The 22,533-nt window shown below is 33.6% G+C and overlaps 1 protein-coding gene across 3 annotated transcripts in view; it reads right to left on the bottom strand.

Annotated features, from left to right (window-relative positions):
* LOC114290167 (alpha-galactosidase) overlaps window positions 1-21,368 on the bottom strand; it is a 42,555-nt gene extending 21,187 nt beyond the window's left edge. The window contains exons 1-13 of one of the 3 annotated variants that reach the window (XM_082866311.1): window positions 20,982-21,348; window positions 19,132-19,182; window positions 9,109-9,167; window positions 8,901-8,957; window positions 8,770-8,804; window positions 8,215-8,318; window positions 7,546-7,621; window positions 6,008-6,066; window positions 5,841-5,906; window positions 4,879-4,962; window positions 3,592-3,656; window positions 3,316-3,398; window positions 2,417-2,507 (exon numbers count right to left, since the gene is read on the bottom strand). In XM_082866311.1, coding sequence (XP_082722437.1) covers window positions 2,417-2,507; window positions 3,316-3,398; window positions 3,592-3,656; window positions 4,879-4,962; window positions 5,841-5,906; window positions 6,008-6,066; window positions 7,546-7,621; window positions 8,215-8,318; window positions 8,770-8,804; window positions 8,901-8,949 — 712 coding nt within the window. In that variant the 5' untranslated portion in view covers window positions 8,950-8,957; window positions 9,109-9,167; window positions 19,132-19,182; window positions 20,982-21,348. Of the gene's footprint in view, window positions 1-2,416; window positions 2,508-3,315; window positions 3,399-3,591; window positions 3,657-4,878; window positions 4,963-5,840; window positions 5,907-6,007; window positions 6,067-7,545; window positions 7,622-8,214; window positions 8,319-8,769; window positions 8,805-8,900; window positions 8,958-9,108; window positions 9,168-19,131; window positions 19,183-20,981 lie in introns of all 3 variants that reach the window. The other 2 variants (XM_028234039.2, XM_028234040.2) reach the window with 2 other exon arrangements.
* Window positions 21,369-22,533: the final 1,165 nt, after the last annotated feature.

The raw sequence follows: 22,533 nt of genomic DNA, 5'->3' as shown, positions 1-22,533 counted from the left end.
ATATTTAGTTTTAGTTGTGAATCTTGAAAAAAAAAAAAAAAAAAAAAAAAAAAAAAAAAAAAAATATGGGGAAATTAGTGGGTGCCCATCCCCAACCCATCCCCTGTGGATATTTAAAGAATATCACCTACCCTACCCAATGGATAAGAAAAAGAGGGGAAAACCCATGTATTTGAGTTGGGTCTCCATGGATACCCATAGGGTAGGTTATCCATTGCCATCTCTACTTTAGTCAAATTATAAAAATGTAAATTTCTTCTCTTTTCTACTTATTTATTATTTCATAATATTTTTTTCTTTGCTATATGAAGGTGTGGTGGAAAATAGGTGGAAGCAGGGGTGTTCATGGTTTAATTTGGTCCGTTTTTATGGACAATTTAACACCAAACCGAATTTATCGGTTCGCTAATTTAGAAAATCAGAATAAACCAAACCGAATTTAATTTATCGGTTTGCTAATTTATAAAATCAAAAAAAACCGTTGGTGTTTTAAAACCAAACGAAACCATCAGTATCAATTGGGCTCGGTTTGGTGCGGTAAATTCAGTTGGGCCTTCAATTTGAGGTTAAAATCACTAGCACACAATACTTTCCAGCAAAGCGAGCGATGATAGAGCTCAATAGAGTTAGAGTTGGAGCTGTGATGCCAACTCTACTGACGTGATAATATATAAAAATAAATAAATAAATAAATAATTGCAACATCACAAGTTAAAACATCAAATTATAAAATAGGACCTACCTCTAGAGTTCCTCATTTAAAGGTCTCAAATTTTTTTTAAATATAAATACATAAATGATTTAGAACTCTAAATTCATCACTACTGAGGTGAAAATTGAAAAAATAAAAAAAATAAGACACAACATACACTGTGGCAGTGGATGGGACCCACTATCACATCATTAGTGGTGGCTCTAATTAGAACTCTCAAACATTTTTCATATAAATATGTTAAACAAAACAAAAATAAAAATCATTGAGCAAAACCAAACCCACAATTAAATTAATATAAATCTATTCAACAAAATTAAATTCCACAAGCAGTCACTAGAATATGTAATAAAAAGTTATTAATTTAAGATTTGGGGTGCCTGCTGTTCACCCAGCATAGCAGGTGCTGCTGTGCGGCCTTATGGGCTTATTTTAGAGTCCGTTTTGATAATTTAAACTGTTCACATTTTAGAATATATCGAGTAGAACATATCTGTAAACAATTAAGTTAATCGGATATCGTTAACCCTTTCATCTACTCACATTTATATCTTCAAAAATAAATGACATTGTGATTTAAAGTATTAAAATGAATACAAATGTGAATAAATGAAAGGGTTAACGATATCTGATTAACTTAATTTTTTACAAGTATGTTTTAATTAATGTATTCTAAAATATGAACGATTCGAATTATCAAAACAGATCCCAAAATAAACCCATATGCTGTGCTACCCCAACTCCATTAATTTATAGATTTGATTAGTGTGTAGACTACATGTGTGCATTGTGAACTCTAAGAAAGTAGAAAAATTCAATTGGTTTCGGTTTTATTTGGATTGAAAAGTCGTAAAACCAAAAGTGTACTGAAAATATTTTGTTTTGAATTTTCAAAACCAAACTGGCCATCAGTTGTTTAAAAACTGACCAAAACTGACCATTTTGACTGGTTTGGTCGGTTTTTCTTTCACCTTAGGTGGAAGGTTGTGAGAAAAAAAAATGGAAAAGTAGCAAGAAAGAGTTGGTTAATGTGATGGAATTAGAAAATACAGTAAAAATTAAAGAAGAAGAACAAGAAAAAAAAAAAAAAAAAATGAAGAAAATCACTAACTCATATGAGGGTTATGTGACAATTTTTGTTAAGTAGTTTAACACTAAACTAACGAAACGACCACATTACAACTTGATCAAAAATGTAATTAATTGATTGTTACAATTGAAAATAAGGGACTAAAGTGAGATTTTATGTAAAGTGTAGAGGTGCAAAGTGTAATTTATCCTAATTTCCATTAACAGATTTAACACCAGACTAATGGAAGGTCCAAAGTGAAACTTGACCGAAAGTGTGGGGAGTTGAATGTTACAATTGAAAATGAAGTGACCAAAATGAGATTTGGTGTAAAGTGCAATGGTGCAAAGTACAATTTACCCTTATGTATTAGGGAATGTGTTAATTTGAAAGTTGTAAAAACATATCCAACCAGCTCTTTAAAAGAGGTGTTGATTATTGTAACTAATTTCATCCTATTTTATACTCGTGCCAATGGATTGACTAGCTACTTCTAGGTTAGTTAAGTATTGAAAGACTCTTTAATCAATTTATATGAATAAATAAATAAAATAAAGAGTTATGTTAAAAAGTAATTTTTTTGTACTTTAATTAATAAAAAATAAAAAATAGAAGTAGAGTTGCTCTAATTGTACCTTGATTCACGGCAATAACTTCATTGTTGCTAAGCAATCCCAAGGTCACATTGTCTATTGCTCGAATATCACACCCAATCAACAGAGGAGCCTATCACTCTCAAAATATTGAACTTCACATTATTATGATATCTAATCTAGTGAAAAGTTGAACATCTTAAAATAAAATAATTAAAATTTGAACAATAAATTTAAAACTAGTTAGATATTAATAAATATCTCATGCGTATTATTTACTATTATGATTGACATAAAAGGTCTATGGAAAAAAAACTATGGTAAGTATCTCAAAAGAATTATATATATATTTTTACACAATGTGGGTCTCACATAGAATTTTTGATAATTTTTTTTTGGAATCTCTAGCATTTCTGTTTTGAAAAATGCTTAAAAAAATAGTTACAAAGTACATTTATTTCAGTAAAAATACATTAAATTTATTAAGAAGTATCTCTTATTTTTAAAAAATTTCATCTTTTGTGTGTGCGCTCGTGCATTTTTCAAGAGCACTTATTAAATGATTACCCTCAAAACTATATCAAAATTAAAAGGACTAAATGATAATTATTCTTAATTTTAGCATATATAATATAATATAATATAATATGTGTGTGTCTATAGAAAATCCTACCATCAATACATAAAATTCATTTGTTAAAAAAAAAAAAAAACACAAGAATAATGTGACATCAGCATTGTTGTAAATATAAGTCATGTTATGGATGTTTTGTTTTAGAGTGAAAGATCATTATTAGATGAAAATTTTATATAAATTTTCTATTTGTATAATATGTACAGGAAAACTCTATCCATACGTAATGTGTGTCTATATCTAATATCTATATATTATAATATTTTTAAGATGAATAAAATTAGCGAAGCATATGATATATATATACCTTTGCTAATGCCCATATGCTGAAATGTGAACGATATTCTGCTATCGTCATGCCTCCGTTTCCAACTTCTAACATGTCTGGATCTGTAGGTAAATAAAATAACATAATTTCATACATAATGACATGATTTCGTATGGTTCTTTCATTTTTTATCAAAATAATCATTATTATTTTAATAATTTAAAAAATGCCATGTTTTCTGTATAATCTTTACATTTGTAAATTATTTTTCAAAAAATAAAAATATCAAAACAATTATCTAAAAAATTATGTTACCATTCCATCCACCAGGCCCAGCATATGATGCCCATTTGTCATTTTGATCTGCACGAGAGGTCATACTAGCAATGAAAGAAATTAAAAAAAAAAAACTTGCATTAGATAATTGATCAAAACTATCCATTTAGTATGATTGAATTTTCATTACCAACTTGGCAATTATGATAGTTAGACTCCCTTTGTTATCAGTTTATAAGGTGACTTTTATATTTATTTTTGTTTTCAGTGACATTTTCTCTAAAAATCTGTCAAATTTTTTATTTTTAAGTCAGTTTTGACTTCACCATCATTAAAATTTTAAAAATTATTAAAGATTTAAATAAGTCAAATTTTATCCAAAAGAATTTACAAAAATTGTCTTATTTTTTCATTTCTAACCTTTTTCAAAATTTTAAAAATATATAGAATTATTTAGTCTAGACGAATCTAAAAAGTGACATATTTTGATTCAAAGTTGAAACAAAATTCTTAAAAATGTGTATGTTTGGTTTGGTTTTGGGAGAGTACTTTTTAAAAATTATTTTGGGGAGAGAGTTTAGAAATTTTTTTGATTTGTTTGGTTGTATATTTTGAATGTAGTTTTAGAGTTTGGGAGTTTGGAATGATTTAATATTTTGTTATAATTAAGTAGATGTGTGTGAGAGAAAAAGTGATTGATTGATAGGTAAGAGAGAGGAAGTGATTTTGAAAATTATTTTGAAAAATTTACAAATCAAACAAATTTTTTAAATTTTTTTTCCCAAAATCACACTACAAATCCAAACCAAACATATTTGTGTTTGGTTTGTAATAAATTAGCTACATTTTGGATAAAGAAGCCAAAAAAAAAAAAAAAAAAAAAGGTTACTTATTTGTTTTTGATTAAAAAAATTAACCAAGATCCACTCAACTTTTTTCAATAATTTTTATTTTAAATTTACTAAATGCATTTGCTTTTTTAACAACTTTATTCTAAAAAAATAAAAAAATAAGTGAGAAGCAATTGTCAAACCAACTGTAAAGACAAAAATAAGACTTGAAAATAACATAAAGTTGCAGCCACAGAAAAACCAACTACTATGAAAGTTTTATAGGAGAATTTATTCACAAATCACAAAAAATCTCAGTATATACTATTTATATCATTTGGATGTGAACTATTGAACGGAATGTAAATCTGAATAATTTATTTTTGTTCATGAATTTATATCCAAATGACACAAATAATATATATTAAAATTTTCTATAGTGTGCAAATAAAACTATCCAAATTATATATATAAGTCACATTTTAATGTTACTCACCTATTCCAGTTATCAGAAATGTCACCAGTTGTTCTCCAACTATTGCCAATAGCTGGTGCCCAAGTTGCTGGATCTTCTCGTCCCCTAGTTATGACATGTTCATAAATAAATAAAAAATTTAGATTGCTTTATTTATGCTAGCTACTCTATGTAGATGTACAACCATTTCAATGACAAATATTCAAAGCTACTAGTCCTAGCTAATTAGGTAACTAATCAACATAAGGTTCAACCAACCCAATGACTTTGTTTTGGTAAAAACTACTTAGGTAAATTACACTGCACTGACATTTTCTGAAATTTGAAAAGAAATATATTGATTCTTATAATTTTAATATAATTACATTATATCTTTTTTAATAAGTTTAAATAGACCGAAACTAATACAGATATTGCGAAAATACAAAAATAAACAATGTCAAGTATATATTTTCATGTTAAACAGATGACAATAATATTTTTTTCATCCATATAACTAACAAGCTATTGATAAAAATGGGACTAAGTGTTATATAAATTAAAAGTACAATGGAGCTCAATGTAATTATGTCAAAGTTGTGGGAATTACTATATTTTCTCCAAACTTTAAGGGAGATATTAGTGTATTTTATCCAAAGTATTTTATATATTTTTGGCATTTTTAGTATGATAAAAAATATTTTTTTTATGAATAACGAAGAATGAATTTATTTGAACAGAATTTTTTTTTCACTTTTAAAGGTAGAAAACGTTTTCAAACAAATTTTACTAATACCACACCATCATACCACCACTGCTGCTAATATTACCACCACGACCCACTACCCCCACTACACCACACCAACACCACCATTATCACAATCAATTATTGGAATTTGCACTCATCAACTTTGTCAAAACAAAAGTGATCAGATTTTTTCCACACAACAAGAAGATATGATATTATTATTAACATCAATTGGAAAATAACATTTTTAACTCACCATTCACATAGAGAAAAGAAGATGGACCTTCCAGATTTTAGTAAAGCATTACTCATCTTAGGATACCTATATCACCAAAGGAAAAAACATGAGTTGTAATGAATATTTATTTCTTTTATGGTGTTAAGTTGTAGAAGAAGATCAAAAAGACGACAATGAGACAGTACCTCTCCTTAGGACTTGTGCCATCGTCATTACAGTTGTCATACTTCAAATAATCAATTCCCTATATATGAAAAAAAAAAAAAAAATTATAAATGAAGATTGGACTAACAAATAATTTAATAAAAATTACTATCAATCATGAGATAAAACATATAAATTAAACAACTTCACTCGACTCTAAGAACATCTCCAAAGGTAGTAGGCATTTTACCTATCTAATATTACTATAAAGTATATATTTTATTTTTCCTATCAACTATTTCATGTTTTTACTCCAACCATGCTCTTTATTTTAGCTATTTATCCAAATGCTATTAATTTTATAGAATGCCACGTCAACAACAAAGATGGAGGGAAATGATCCTAATGACTGAATACATTTTGCCTAGCGTTGAAGGCTAGCTACATGTAGCTAGTGAATATGAGTTGAGCCAAAATGCCTAATCATATGCCTAGTGCATTGGAATTGAAAAAAGTGAATCACACTAGGCATTTTAACTAACAAGTATTATATGCCTAGTGCATTGGAGATGCTCTAAAGGATGGACTTAGAGGGGCATTGACAGCTATGACCCCACTCTAATTTTTTAAAATTTCCTTTTTATATTAGTATTAATTACTAAATATTTCCAAATTATCCAAGCTCGTTCTCTCTATATTTTATTGAAAAAAAACTTATAAGTAGGCATCCTTTTTAAGTTTTTCTTCTAAAAAAAATTAAGCGGTCCCTCAATATTTATGAAACATGGGGTGTAAGAAAAAACAAAAGAACAAAGAAAAAAGAAGAATGAAGCCCAATTGTAATCATTAATTAATGGGTGTTTGAGAGGAATTAAATTGGCTACATATACATACATATCCTTTGGCATAAAGGCACAAAGTGACTGTTCTCAAACTTGAACTTATAACCTCAAAATTAGTAGGTCAAGATTTTGGGTAATTCTATTTTCACACACTTACCTACCTCTGTGCACACACTTAATGATTTATTTTTTTATTACAGTTTTGTCCTAAAATAAAATTACTAAAGTGTCCTTATCTTCTCCATCAAAACCCTAATTTCTTCATCTCCTCTCTTCGTTCGAAGCTCAAAGGTAGGTAACCACTAAACTCGTGATTAAAACATGATGTTAAATTACAAAATTAGACAAAATATGATAACTAGTGTTGTGGGAATTAACAAGTTTCTTGATCACATTTATTGAGAAAAGACTTTAATGTCGATTATATCATAGATGTCTTTGGACTGTTCTTAGATCATAGATTTCGATAATTTTTTTCTTTTTTATTTTCAAATCTCTACCTAAATCCGTAATCTTAACACTGCCCAGGTCAAAATGACATAAAAGAGTATTGAGCACAAGTCAAAATGTCTCACTTTAGTACATTTGCTATCTATTGTAACTCATTGTAAATACAAAATATATATATATATATATTATATTTCTTTCACTTTTAACCCCATGTTTGAATCATGGGTTCATCCCTATATAATGTAACAATTATATTCAAATGTAACAATTGTAATAAGTAAACATACCCAGGAGGCAAAAGTTTTTGCATCTTGTTCTTCATGTCCTAGAGATCCAGGCATGGTTTTACTGCATGTTTGAGTTCTACAAAAGAAAATGAGAAATAAAATAGTGCAAGTTAATATGTCTGCAAATTCAAATTATATTCCAACTAGACTACATTTTCTATTGAGACAATCACATTTTTAATTTTCTTCAAGTATTTTCAAAGAATAATTATTTAGAAAAAAAAAAAAAACAATCAGGGTTAATTACACTAACTATCCTCAAAATATGCAATCTGCTACACTTTAGTCCTTGGCGTCAACACCGTTCAAATAAGTAACGAAAGGAGGGATATTTCAGAATTTTACACGAAGTTTCAACAAAATCAAAAAGACCAAATACATATGTGGTCCTCAAAATATACATTTTGTTGCAATTTAGTTCCCAAAGTATGCGATTTATTGAATTTTAGTTCATAATCTTTTCATTTTTTTTTTTTTTTGTATTTTTTTCATAGAGTTTCGAAAATACCTCTCCTCATGTTATTGATTTTGAACGACACTAATGTGAGCCACTAAAGTGTAACAAATAGCACATTTTAGGAATCTAAATGAAAAAAAATAAATAAAAAATTTGAGAACTAAAATTTTAATTCACCTATATATATAGAGAGAAAGAGAGAGAGGGAATACCCAGCATCAGAATATATTCCCAGCTTCAAGCCTTTGCTATGAACATAATCTGCGAGAGCTTTAATTCCATGGGGAAATGTTGAAGCTTTTGGAACCAAATTCCCCTAATACCATTTTTACAATTTCCAATTAAAAAAAAAAAGGTAACACAACATCTATTATAAAATATAGGAACAAGTTTGTCTCTAATTGGATTTCCTGAAGTTGTTGTTGGGCTTCGTGACCCAACATGAACCCATCTTGATTCAAAATATCATCTTATAAGATTTTATTTGTATAAAAATTTAAATTGATTGAATAAATGTAATTACATGATTAAATTATATTTATTTTCAAAATAATAGATGACAAATACGATTTGATGATAGAATAATCCATATTTAGAAGATAAATGTGACCTCATCATGTAATTATGGTTATTCAATTAATCTGAATTTTTGTATTTATTGATTGCAATCATAGAAGATGAACGATTTAATTATTGAGAGGCAGAGTACAAAACACAAAACAAAAACAAAGAGATTATCACTAATGAAAAAGAAATATAGAGAGTACCTCAGAATCCCTATTGAGCTCACCCCAACAATCATCTACAACCAAGATAAATAAACAATTAATTAATTAATTAAAATAGAAATAACCTTATTTCCAGCCTCTTGCATTGTAATTCTAAACTATAATCTTACCTAAATTTATATATTTGTATCCCAAATCAGCCAGCCCCGTTGACACCATTGCATCGGCTATTTTAAAAAAGGGAGAATAACAACACCAATTTCGAATTAAAATTTTATATAAACATTTTTTTTTGGGGGTTTTATCAGATATTTGTTGGTTAATAACTCAATAGTTCTCTATAAAAAATTTCAATAACAAAAATTTAATTGAAGTTACCTGTTTGCTTAATTAGTTTCTCTTCAATGTTACATTGGAAGTGGTTCCAGCTATTCCATCTGTTCACATAGCACATTATTGTCACAATAAATAAAATAAAATAAAATAAAAATTGATTAGTCTAATAAAATAATCATAAGAATATTATTAATAATAAAATCTGCATAAAAAGATGGAAAAATTAGTAAAACATCTATCTCTAACTTTGGATAGTAGGACAGGTCTAATATGTTTTTTAATTAGTTAAGGTTTCTTGATGAAATTTCTCTATGAAAATGTTGAAGGACTACAACTATTATAAAAATATTATATGACATTTATCTATAAAATCTTAATACCAAAGTTCTTAAAAAAAATTCCACTAAAAAGATTTGCAAACTCCTTTAGATAGTTTAAAATGTATGATTTTTTAACAAGTGTTACTCCTTGAAAAGGACATGTACACAAAAATTGACAATAATTTAAATAAAAAGTCAAATCAAAATCAGACTTAAAATTTATGATTAACATTGAAATGAAGTGCTATTCGAATTATCAAACTTAGGGATTGTCCTTGGTCGAATTTTGGAGGGGTTTGTAATAATTCGTTCCCGCCCCGTATCATATTGAGGGCAAATCGGTGGTTGACAGTGGCGGGTTGAGTCCAGGGCAGAAGATGGATTAATTTGTAAGTTGAAAAATGAAAATATCAATAAAAATTATAGAAAATATAATATATTATGGATAATAATTTATATTTAATGAAAATTATAAGATATAAAATAAAAAAAAAATATTAGGGTAAAGCACCAATAAATCTCAAAATGTGATCTGGTGAACTGTTTAATCCTCATTTTTTTTTTCTCATGAACACAAGTCTCATTAAAGCGGAAATTACACAAAATAGTACTCATTTACACATTTGAGTTTAATTTTTAGGGATAAAAGTGGGTTTCTCAAATGTGAAATTACACATTTAGGCAATTTGCACTATTAAGGTTTTGAATTTTTCCTCCTTCTGGAACAAATATCACATTACGAACAAAAATATACTCCAATGTAACACTCCAATAACGTAACACTCTAATGTAAAACACTAAAAAATTCTTTATTGTACTTTTTCTAAACGTAACAAAAAACTTCTTAGTGTATTTTTTCCAAACGTAACATTTCAATACAACACACACAAAAATTTTGGCATACTTTTTCCAAACGTAAAACTACACATTTGTCTAAACTACACATTTGTCTAATTTTTGCACTCCTTTTGGAATGGTTTGAAGAATCCCACATACTTTTTTTAGAGTGTTATATTAGAGTGTTACATTTGGAAAAAAATACACCAAGAAGTTTTTTTGTGTGTTACATTAGAGTATTACACTAAGAAGTTTTTTTGGAGTGTTACGTTTGAATGTTACGTTTGAATGTTACATTAGAGTGTTATAGTTTGAAATTATATATTTGCCTAAAACTTACTAAGAAGTTTTTGTACTCCTTTTGAGATGTTTGAAGAACCCTATATCCTTTTAGAATATTTGAAAAATCTCATATTTCATGTAAGAATTTATGTATTATTGATTGATGTTTATTGATATCTATTACAATGATTCATGATTCCTATATATAGAAGAGGGTGAGTGTGTAGTAGGTAAGGAGTAGGTGAAGTGGAGGTGGTAGTGGTGTAGTGGGTTAGGTTTAGTGGAGTAGGTGAGGTGGTAGTGGTGTAGTGGGTTAGGTTTAGTGGAGTAGGTTTAAGTGGGTGAAGTAGGTGGAGAGTAGGTGGATTTTAACAGCCCCCCGCAAACTCAAGGGGGATAGGAACTAACCAACTTGAGTTTGGAGAGAGTAACAAAACAAGAAAATACATAAAAATAAAAGAGAATAAGAGACACTGTATGGTCGTGTCAGACCATTGGTGAAGACACTGGATGGTGGTGTCATAACGTTGTAGAGGACACTGTATGGGGTGTCATAACCATGTAGAGGACACTGTATGGTGGTGTCATAACGGTGTAGAGGACACTGGATGGCAGTGTCAGACCGATGTAGAAGACAGTTTATGGGGTCATGTCGGACCGTTGTAGCAGACACTGTGTGGTCGTGTCAGACCGATGTAGAAGACAGTTTATGGGGTCATGTCGGACCGATGTAGAAGACAGTTTACGGGGTCATGGCGGACCGTTGTAGCAGACAATGTTGTGACAGTTTACAGAGTCTTGCTGGACCCTTGTAGAAACTAACCGGAATCAATGTCGGGACAGTTTACAGAGTCTTGTCGGACCCATAAAGGAGCTAACCGGAATCAATGTCGGGACAGTTTACAGAGTCTTGTCGGACCCATAAAGGAGCTAACCAGAATCAATGTCGAGACAGTTTACAGAGTCTTGTCGGACCCATGAAGGAGCTAACCGGAATCAATGTCGGGACAGTTTACAGAGTCTTGTCGGACCCCTAAAAAGTCGCACCCTCAAAAGGTGTGCCCAATCTTTCAAAAGGCGTGCCATCAAAAGGCGTGCCCAATCCATAAAAAGACGTGCCATCAAAATGCGTGCCCAATCCATAAAAAGACGTGCCATCAAAAGTTGCGCCCTCAAAAGGCGCGCCCACTTCATCAAAAGTCGTGCCCGACAGAAAGCGTCGAGCCATCAAAAGGTGAGCCGGAGACGCGGCGAGGCACGTGAGCGACAGAGTGGCGTGTCGGCCGCGTCGTCAGTGTCGATATAAACCAATGCGGAGGCTGTGCTTGAGGCAGAAGCGAAGACAAAAAAACCTGGGAAAAAACTTCTGAAAAACTCTTCATTTTCTGAGAGAGATATTCGTTTTTCTGAGAGATTGCCTCTAAGAGCTGCAAATCTTGAAACACTCCCCTTCCGAACATTATCAGTCTGAAATTGCTATTTCGCTGAAACATTCAGCAACCCAAAAAACATGGCCTCTTCTTCCCGTTCAGCTACCCAGAATATGGCCTCTTCATCCCGTGGTCTACTCACTCTCTTTCCCGACCTCAACGAGTCAACAAGAGAGATAACTGGTGCGGAGGCCCGTGAACCTCAACCAAACACCTCTGGTTTTGCTCTGTTGAACTTTCCGATGCGGTCGGTGGAGCAAAGAATGGCAGTGCAGTCGGATGTGGAGGCCAATCAGTATACATTGAAGTCATGTGTGGAAACCATGACTGCGGTTACAAATTTGTCGAACCGGCTGCAGAGTAGGACAAATGAGGTGCAGCAGTTAAACGCCCAACTAGCTCTGCTCCAACGCATGTATAAGGATGCGCGAGCAGAGTTAAGTGTGCTAAAGGCGGAAAATAAGGAGCTGAAGCGGAAGGCCACCGTGATGTTCCGATTTGGAGGTCCACCGTATGCTGTAGTGGAGGAGCAGGGAGGAGGCAACTTGCTTGGTGGTCTAGGAAGCACGGAGGCAACACCGGCAATGACCACCCAGGACGGAGGCAAGAAGAAAAGACCGGCGGCTGAGTAGAGAAGAAAAATCCCACTGTGGGTGTGGTAGTTTTGTTTTTGTTTGTGTGGGTTTTCTTTTTCTTTTTTTTTTTTTTTTTTTTTTTTTTTTTTTGGATGTAAAAGTGTGATCGGGGTTGATCCCCTGATATGAATAAAATGACAAGGTTGTGGAATGTTGTTGGTGTTATTTTGTGGTGTTGTTTTGTTTAATAAGAAAAATAAAATAAAAGAAAATAATGGATAAAGAAAATAGAGAAAAATATTTGTGGATGGAATAAATTAAGAGAAAGGAGAGATATGATTAAAGTGGGTTTGAAAGTGGAAAAAGATGAGAGAGAGGGAGATAGAGTGGGTGCATGATGATGATGTTGGGTCCATGGAGAGAGAGAGAGAGGGATGTCCAAGAAGCTTGTGCTGTTGATAGTTACACATTACCCAAGCTGTATGTGAAGATGCATGTTACTGTCTTACACTTCTGCGGGCTTGGTATTCTTTGTGGGGCACTTGCAACACGTGACATTGAAAATTGTATTCGAAAATGATGACATCTCCAACATGAAACGTCTTGGAAGCAGCCCAGGCCTTGTAATCAATATTCCCAATGATGGTTCAACCAGCGGAGTCCCCAACCTTGTACACTGCTGCCATTGAAACCTTCAAGCCAGCAAACATGGCTACCAACAACAGAGCCACAGCTCTACACCCCACACCCAAATCCATGGCTAAGAGAGAGAGAGCAAATCGGGAAAAAAAACAGCAGTGACGAGCAGAAAAGCAGTGCCAGAAACGCCAACGACGACGACGAGTAAGAGTACAACCACGGATATGTGAGAGGCAAGGTGAACGGCGATAGAGGCTAGACGATGATGCGGGTGCCGCCGCCGACATAGCGGAGGAGGGGTGTAAGAAAATGTTGAAGAAGTCAAGGTATGTGTAGAAAATAAGCGGAATAGGTTGAGGTCCGGCGGGCGGCCAAGGCGAGGTTGCCGCCCGCCGGTGAAGCGAGAAATACTAAGGTCTTAACCTTGCTCTGATACCATGTAAGAATTTATGTATTATTGATTGATGTTTATTGATATCTATTACAATGATTCATGATTCCTATATATAGAAGAGGGTGAGTGTGTAGTAGGTAAGGAGTAGGTGAAGTGGAGGTGGTAGTGGTGTAGTGGGTTAGGTTTAGTGGAGTAGGTGAGGTGGTAGTGGTGTAGTGGGTTAGGTTTAGTGGAGTAGGTTTAAGTGGGTGAAGTAGGTGGAGAGTAGGTGGATTTTAACATTTCAAGTCATTTTTGTACTCCTTTTGAAATGTTTTCCAAATAAAAAAGATTTTCATAAAAAAATTATCCCAAATTTGATTCCCAAAGATTGTGTATCTTACCTTTTTAGCACCAATATATATATATATATAGAAATAAGGGTATAATTATAAATCTAATTTCTAAACAATATATTAAATCTACCTTTTCAAAATCAATGAGACTAATTAGTTTATAAAAAAATCTATGAGACTAAATGGATTACTATTCCTCAAGATGGGATTTATAAGTAAATTTTCCTAAATAGTAAGTATAATATTTTAGTATTTTAATTTGATTATGGTGAAAAAAAATTAAATTACATAGTATATATAAATATATATAATAAATACAATTAGGGTGGAGGAAGTAAAACCTATCCCTGCTACACTTCTTCAATGGGACAGGAAAAACCCAGGTGCGACAGAGCGAAACTGGAGAAAATGAATATCCCTTCAAACTATACAAAAGTGAAAAGTGTAATTTAATCAAAATTATATTTTCAACCGGGAATGGCTCCCTTCCATTCCATACTATTTTCTTTCATATTCCTTCATATTTTATTTTTGGGCTCTATTTTAGGCTCACATTAATAATTTAAACCGTTTATCTCGTAATCCCAACAATTTAGAAGAGTTATGCAGAAAATTCATTTCATCAGATGTTAGGCCAGAGAGCCACAAATTGATGCAAACAAACACACACTAGAGAGAAACACACAGATTTTACGAGGTTCGGCAATTGTTTACTCCACGGGCAGTGGAATTCTGCATATTTGGAGAGATTACAATTCACTCGTGTTTTCTCCCCACTCTCTTCTTCTTCAATTCAATGTTTGCATACCAAATACAATTCATTACATATCTATTTATAGGTTTCCTCTGAGGATGAGATGCGCAAGTGGTGACGTCAAAACACCGCGTTTCGAACGCGTTCGGGAAGCTTCAAGGTGCCTCCATTGTTGACCTTCAAGAGCTTCAATTCAAAATGGTTTTCTTCCGCTGCTTCTGGATCATCTAGGAGCTTCCATCTTGATCCTTCTAGTCTTCTTCAAGCAGAGAAGCCAATCTTCTCTTTTCTTCTTTTTTCTTTATAGAAAAGTTGAAGCTAACTTCCTCACAATTCTCCACCTTGGGGAAAGTTCTCCATCCAAAGTATATAGTGAGAAATCAACGTTGCCATGCACCCGAAGGTGCTTACATTTGCTCCAAATGGATTAAGTTCATACACTATATGAACTTAACTTCAGTTCTGTTCTTCTTCTATTGGTTTTCTTCTGCTAGGAGAGATGCACTGTGCTTTTGACCCTAACCCTATCTTGGGGATTCTCTATACCAAGAGTCTTCTTGTGTGTAACCGAAAAATCATTAGACCGATCATACCACTGTCGTGGTGATTGCTTCATTCTGTAGAGAGATTTCTTCTTCCAAATGAAATTTTCCTTTCCAACTACTCAAAACCTTTCAGGTTGAGATAGGAAAATTTTTTCTTTCAAATCACCATTCTTATTGGTGAATTTCCATTTGCAACCGATTTTCTTCTTTTTGTTTGGTAATTGTATCAAACCCCAAGTCTTGTTCTTGTGCAGATTCTGTACTTCTTCTTCAGCTAGCTTTTCTTGCTCGGGGTTCTTCTTGGTTGCTTCAGTTGTTGAGATTATCATTCCCAACTGCTGGAAATGCATAAGATACCATATTCACATATCTTGCTGGTTTTCTGGTCTTTCTATTCGACTTCCTCGTAGCAATAGACTCTGATTGCTACGATATTGCCGTGACTGGTTCTTCTTCAATTTGTTCTTTTAAGTCTACTAGTGCATCAAACTCCACTTGTTGCGTTCCAATGGCTTTGTTCTGTTCACTAGAGTCTTCAGGCTTAAGTTGCTTAAGCATTTCAGACTCACTAAATGTGACATGTCAACTAGCTATGACCTTCTTCAATTCAAGGCACCAAAGCATGTACCCTTTTACTTCACGACTAAAGCCCAAGAATACTTATTTCTTGGCTCTAGGATCAAGTTTACTTTCCTGCACATGATAGTAAGTCGGACTACCAAATGTATGCAATTGATCATAGTCGTTAGTATGACTGCCGAACCATACCTTCAAAGATGTTCTTCCTTCATTTGCAGCAGTCGGCAGACGGTTGATAAGGTGGCTTGCATATGTCACAGCTTCATTCAATTGCTTGCCTAAACTGGATTGAGCAAGCATACAACGCACCTTTTCTAATGGAGTATTGTTCATCTGTTATGCCATTCCATTCTGTTGTGGACTTTGCCTTTCAGTGATATGATATACTATACTTTCTTTTTGACTGAGTTCCTTCAACGGATCAGTAATGTTCGCTCCACAATTGTCTGATCTTAAGGTCTTCAATTTTCTGCCAGTCTGGTTTTCCATCATCTTCTTCCATATTGTGAAGATGTTCACAACTTCATTCTGATTCTTCATAGTGTACACCCAAACACGATGAGAATATTCTTCAATAGATGTGACAAACTAGTGCTTACCTTCTTTTGATGTAACTCTGGAAGGCCCCTATACATTAGTATGCACATTGTCCATCTTTTCTTCCGTACAATGTACTGTTGTCTTGAACTTGACTTTATTCTTCGTGCAATTTGTGTCAACTTTATCAACTTCTTCATTTTTTCTACTGTTGGTGGCCACTTCACCTACAACTGTACTCCCTTGCACGAAGAACAAATTCTTCTTCTTGTTTCCTTTCATGATAACTCGAGTGCCCAATACTATTATGAGATCTCTACTTTCCAAGGTAGTGTTGAAACCTTTGGATGCTAAAGCGCCCAGCGAGATGAGATTCTTCTTCAATTTTGGTATATACCGCACTTCTTTCAGAACTCAAACTGTTCCATCATGCATCTTCAAGTGGATGCTTCCTCTTCCCATTGTCTTACAAGTGTCGTCGTTACCCATAAGAATTGTTTCACTATCTAACTTCTCAAAGGCAGAAAACCAGTCTCGGTTAGGACACATGTGGAAACTACATCCAGAATCCATAATCCATTTATCAAAATGACACAAAAACAATAAAGAAATACAAACACAATCTGAATCTTCATTCTCTTGAGCAAGGCTGACTATAGATGTCTCATTGTCATTATTTTTTGGACAATCAGCTTTTTAGTGTCCTTTCTTTCGACAAAGGGCACATTCATCTATAGTGGGTATTCTTCTAGTTGACAGTTCCTTAGACATAGAGCGGGATTTGCTCTTACTGCTTCTGTTTGACCCTCTCCCAAATTGCTTCTTCTCCTCCTCCTCCGATCTTTCCTGTACAACTAAGGCTTCACCTGATGTCTTGATAATGGGCCTTCTTATCCTTTTTTTGGTACTCATTGTTAACCAATGTGTTAGACACATCTTCAAACTTAATTTCTTCTTTCCCATAGAGCAATGTGGTAATCAAGTACTGATATTCATCGGGTAAGGAATTTAGCAGCAATAAAGCCTTATCTTCATCTTCAACATTCAGATTGAGTAGATCGGCAGAGTCTTGTTAAAGTCATTCAAGTATTCGGACATCAAAATTCCTTCTTTATACTGAAACCAGAAGAATTTCTTCTTCAAGTATAACCGATTCTCTATGCTTTTCGTCATGTGTTTGTCATCCAACTTCTTCCAGAGATCTTTGACATTCGTCTCCTTCATGACAGAATACTTCTGATCCTTTGCAAGACATAATCGGATGGTACCACAAGCTAGCTGGTTGATCTTGTTCCAATCTTTGTCAGACATTTTTGCAGGTTTGTCCTCCAAAGCGATATCCAATTCCTATTGGATGAACACGTCCAAGACTTCGCATTGCCACATGCTAAAGTTGTTTGTTCCATCGAACTTCTCAACCTTGAACTTGGCACTGGAGATTGAACTCTTTCTTCCTTGGTTACTTGTTGGAGCTATTTTTTCAGCCATTCTTTTTCAAAATTCTAAAACCACCAAAAGAGCCCTTCTTCGGGACGGCTAAAATAGTTTGGAATACTAACACCCTTGACAACCTCGTGAAATTTAGATTCGAATCTTAAGACAGATAGCGCGGTTGCATCTAGAACGGTCGATTTAGCTGGGGGCTACTCTCCCTACGTCAAAAATCGGCCCAAAGGTGCTCCCAAAACTGACCAAAACCTTTCAGGAATATTTCGTTATTCAAGAGAATATTCCGTCAACATATTCCGCTACAAATGGGGAATATTCTGTTGCTGACTAGGCAGCTGACATGGCGGATAACATGGCAGTCAAAGATGATGTGGCACTAACGTAGCAGGTGACGTGTCTTCGGTCAACGACAACATAGCTCGGTCAACGCTGACGGGGTGTGCTGATGTGGCAGTCAGCGATGACGTGATGATGACGCCACGGTCAAACACATGCAACACATGTCCTTTCGGCATAGAGCGGTGGTGCGACGGTTGTTCGACTTGGCTTCAGTCCACGCGCGTGTGGTGCGTGTCACGTTTGGGTTGACGCTTCTTCTTCCTTCAGCGAGCATAAGTGCATGTGGCTAAGAGTGGGCCCACGCGCCAATCATTAGAAGACGCGTAGGGGTGCGTGCTAGGGTCGTACGAACTTGTTCTTTATACCGTCGAACTCCTCTCGACGAGACGGACCTCCTGGTGTATTCATAAGTTGATTTCAACAATTTCAAAATTTGGAGAGATTACAATTCATTTGTGCTTCCTCACCACTTTCTTCTTCTTCTTCTTCTTTTTCTTCAATTCAATGTTTGCATGCCAAATACAATTCATTACCTATCTATTTATAGGTTTTCTCTGAGGATGAGATGCGCAAGAGGTGACGCCAAAACATCGTGTTTCAGACGCGTTTGGGAAGTTTCAAGGCGCCTCCATTGTTGACCTTCAGGAGCTTCAATTCAAGATGGTTTTCTTCAACTAGTTCTAGATCATTCAGGAGCTTTCATTGTGATCCTTCTAGTCTTCTTCAAGCAGAGAAGCCAATCTTCTCTTTTCTTCTTGTTTTTTGATGGAGAAGTTAACTTCCTCACATCAGATATCACTAGATATATAGATAAATTGTATCTTATTTTTTTAAAATAGATAGTAATTGTGAGTTTAAATTTAAACCTTTCATTATATAAAACAAAAAACTATTTATTTATGTATTCATTAATATTCGATGAAATTGATTTTTTGCACAAATATTTTTTATTATGAAATTTACAAGATGAACGATTTAAATTATTATTATAAACTTAAAATAAATTTTAAAAAATAAAATATAAAAGATAAAAGTATGGAGGGAGCATACCCTTTTCAACTATGAGTTCGAATTTTCGGCCGCCCTTATCTGTAACCCTTCCTGCAGCGCCCCAAAACGACGTCATTTTGGGGCAAATTTTGAAGAAAAAATGAAAAAAACAAAAAAATAGAAGAGAACTCAAAAAGGGGGAAGAAGAAAGAAAGCAGCGGTGGGTAATCCACACCACCGTAACCCCTATAGTTGGCAACCTTCGGCCTCCTTCACCTACGACGCCACCACCTCCCTACCATCACTGCTGCAACCCACCTTTCCTTCCTCTCCTCTCTCTCTCTCTCTCTCTCTCTCAAGCAAATAATCAATAGAACTGTGCCCAATTCATTACTATATCAGATGCTATGAAAAAACAAATCTACATCTCTTATCTCTGATTGCTTCCATCAACATAACAAACCAAAAGAACAGATAAACATATAGAAAACCCATGTCTAAACAATCAAAACCTAGATATCAAACTCAAAACCCATCAAATTCACATCAATTCAAGTACAAAACAGAGTGAAACCAATCAAAACCTTTGAAAAACATACACCTACAGAGATCACAACTGCCAACAAGAACAAATCAACCACGATCCACCCAATTCAGAAACAGGGAATCCAGAATTAAACCGATTTGATTCGATTCAACCCAAAATCGAATCCAAAAAGATTTAGCATTAGAAAGCTGATAGCTTTAAGACAATGGAAAAGTGACAAATTAAGATTGATTAAAAGAAAATAATTTAAAATAATTTTGTGGGTCTTTGGTGTACCTTAGAGCTCAAGTCAATTGTATGGAGGCTGCCGAGTAATTCAGAGAATATCCGAGTGAGTATTTATAGAGAGAGAAAGTGAAACTTTTAAGAGAGAGAGAGAGAGAGAGAGAGAGAGAGAGAGTCTTATTCTCAAATCATGGGCTAAAAAATATGATGAACAATCAAAGTTCATCACCAAAAAATCAAAACCTTGAATTCTCTCTCTCAAGTCTCTCTCTCTCTCTCTCTCTCGATTGCCATAGCACCGCCGTCTCAAACCCATTCCACCTCCTTCATCTTCATTCTCTTCTTTTTCTTCTTTCGATCGAGATGGTGGCGAGATCAAGATCGCGAGAGAGAGAGAGAGAGAGAGAGAGAGAGAGAAGAGGATGGGAAAGTGGGCGGCGACAATGGTGGGAAGGTGGTGGTGCCATAGGTGAAGAAGGCCGAAGGTTGCCGGCTATAGGGGTCGCGGTGGTTGGGTTCACGGTGGTGTGGGTCACCCATCGCTGCTTTCTTTCTTCTTCCCCCTTTCTGAGTTCTATTCTGTTTTTTTTTTTCTTGAAAATTTGTTCCAAAACGACGTCGTTTTGGGGTGCTGCATGCAAGATGGGTTGCAGAAAAGGGCGGCCGACGATCCGGACTCTTCAATTATGCCACATATACATACTATTTGTCAAGTTTTTAGCGAACCCTCACGTGTGGGATTCACAAAACATCCACACACATACATAAGAGGGTTTGATAAAAAATAAAATAAAAATAATTGATAGAAAAATTTGTACTCAATTTATTTATTTTTAATATTTTTTTTTTGAGTATTGTAAAACACTTTTTTTTTCACATATATTTCACAAGCAGAGAAATTTATTGCAGAACCCAATCACAGAACACTCAAACCTTTGATTCTGTGATCCGTTTCAGTTTTTTATTTTTTTTTCGAAGAACGAAGTAATTAAAACTCACACTGTGAAATGTTGGAATTCCTACATACTCTTGTGAGTGATCGATCATGAAATGTTGTATCTGTGATCATTTTTATACAGATAAAAATGATATATATATAAATGAGTGAGAGAGAGAGAGAGAGAGGGAGAGAGAGTACCCCATCTGAGGTGTAAGGCCGAGTCCATTGTCCATAAGTGTTCTCCGAGTCACTTCCATGGAATTTGAGGAAGTGCTCTGTAGCCTCGCCGCCACCGGAGTAGATCCAGTGGACAATAACACCGCCGCCAATAACGCCGTCAACCACCCCTGCCGGTGGGGGCAGCCTCTCGTTGATGGAAAACCACCACCACTCATATTTCCACAAATCAACAACAATTATACACACAACTTACTCCAATTATACACACATACATTTATCTATATATATATATAGAGAGAGAGAGAGAGAGTTATGATGATGATGAAATGATCATAGTTCTCGCCGGAGGTAGAACAGTAGGTTCATAATTCTGTTGGGTTGTGAATAGATTTATTCGAAACAACAATGTTAGAGGGTTATAATTTTCAAGGTTATAATGGTTTAAAATTGTCAAAATTATCATTTTGACAATTTTAAACCATTATAATCACAAAATTGTGCCCTCAAACAACTCTCTATCCGAAATTACTCAATTTTTGTGATGATTAGGGGTGGGTCACTTTAGCAATGGGGACCATATGCACGCAAAGATATTTTATTTGTGGCACCCATCTCGATCTTGTCGCTTCGCATGTGTGTTTCCTCCATTGAGATTATCGCCTATACCTCTTTTTGTTTCAATCGTTGGTTTGTGTATAGTTTATAAGTTGTATTTTTTATTTTATTTTATTATAAAAATATGTAAAAAAAAAAATAGAGAGTTGATATAATTTGAATAAATTAATAAAATTGATTTTTTTGATTTTTGTATTTTTTATTTTTATTTTTAGTAAATATTTTTAAATTTTTAAATATTTTTTTACTTTTTGAAATGTACCTTATTTAGATATATCTAAAAAGTAAAAAATTTATGAAAAAATATTTTAAAAAATTAATAAATATATAAAAATAAAAAATATATTGAATTCTCACATTTTTTTTATATTTTTGGTATTTTGTGAATTTTTAAAAGATTTTTTCATAATTTTTTTTTATTTTTTAAGTATATTTATGTTAAGCATGTCTAAAAATTTTAAAAATTATTTAAAATATTAAAAATTTTGGAAAAAATAAAAAAATATGTAAAATAAGAAAATAAAATTTTCTAAAAAATATTTTTGAAAAACTCTAACTAAACAAATTGTTATATTGTAATGTACTGGGGCTAATAGTTTAATTTTAATGTGCTCGGGCTAATAGTTTACAATTTGAAGGATAATATTATCCTTTTATTTGTTTATCTGTGTACCAATTTATGTACTGATAGTCGGATCCAACTACAGTACAGAAAAATAATTTTCTTCACCATACATAAATTGTAATGATATATCCCTCTAAATGTGATGCTCTAAAGCATTATTAATGAGTTGACAAGTTTTTTAAATAAATTAAAAAAAAAAAAAAACACAAGCAGTGGATTCTGCCAATTGCCACATCACCAGTGATACTTTTAGAGCACCACTTTTCGTTAGGACTGAGCAAGGAATCCGTGAAGTCCGTAATCCGATTCAGTCCAGTCCAATCCAGTAGG

Source organism: Camellia sinensis, chromosome 4, assembly GCF_055761805.1.
Source record: "Camellia sinensis isolate YWXY chromosome 4, ASM5576180v1, whole genome shotgun sequence".
In the NCBI taxonomy this organism is placed as follows: Eukaryota; Viridiplantae; Streptophyta; class Magnoliopsida; order Ericales; family Theaceae; genus Camellia; species Camellia sinensis.
The sequence above is the reverse complement of the archived record's forward strand: the minus strand, read 5'-3'. Positions and strand labels throughout refer to the sequence as shown.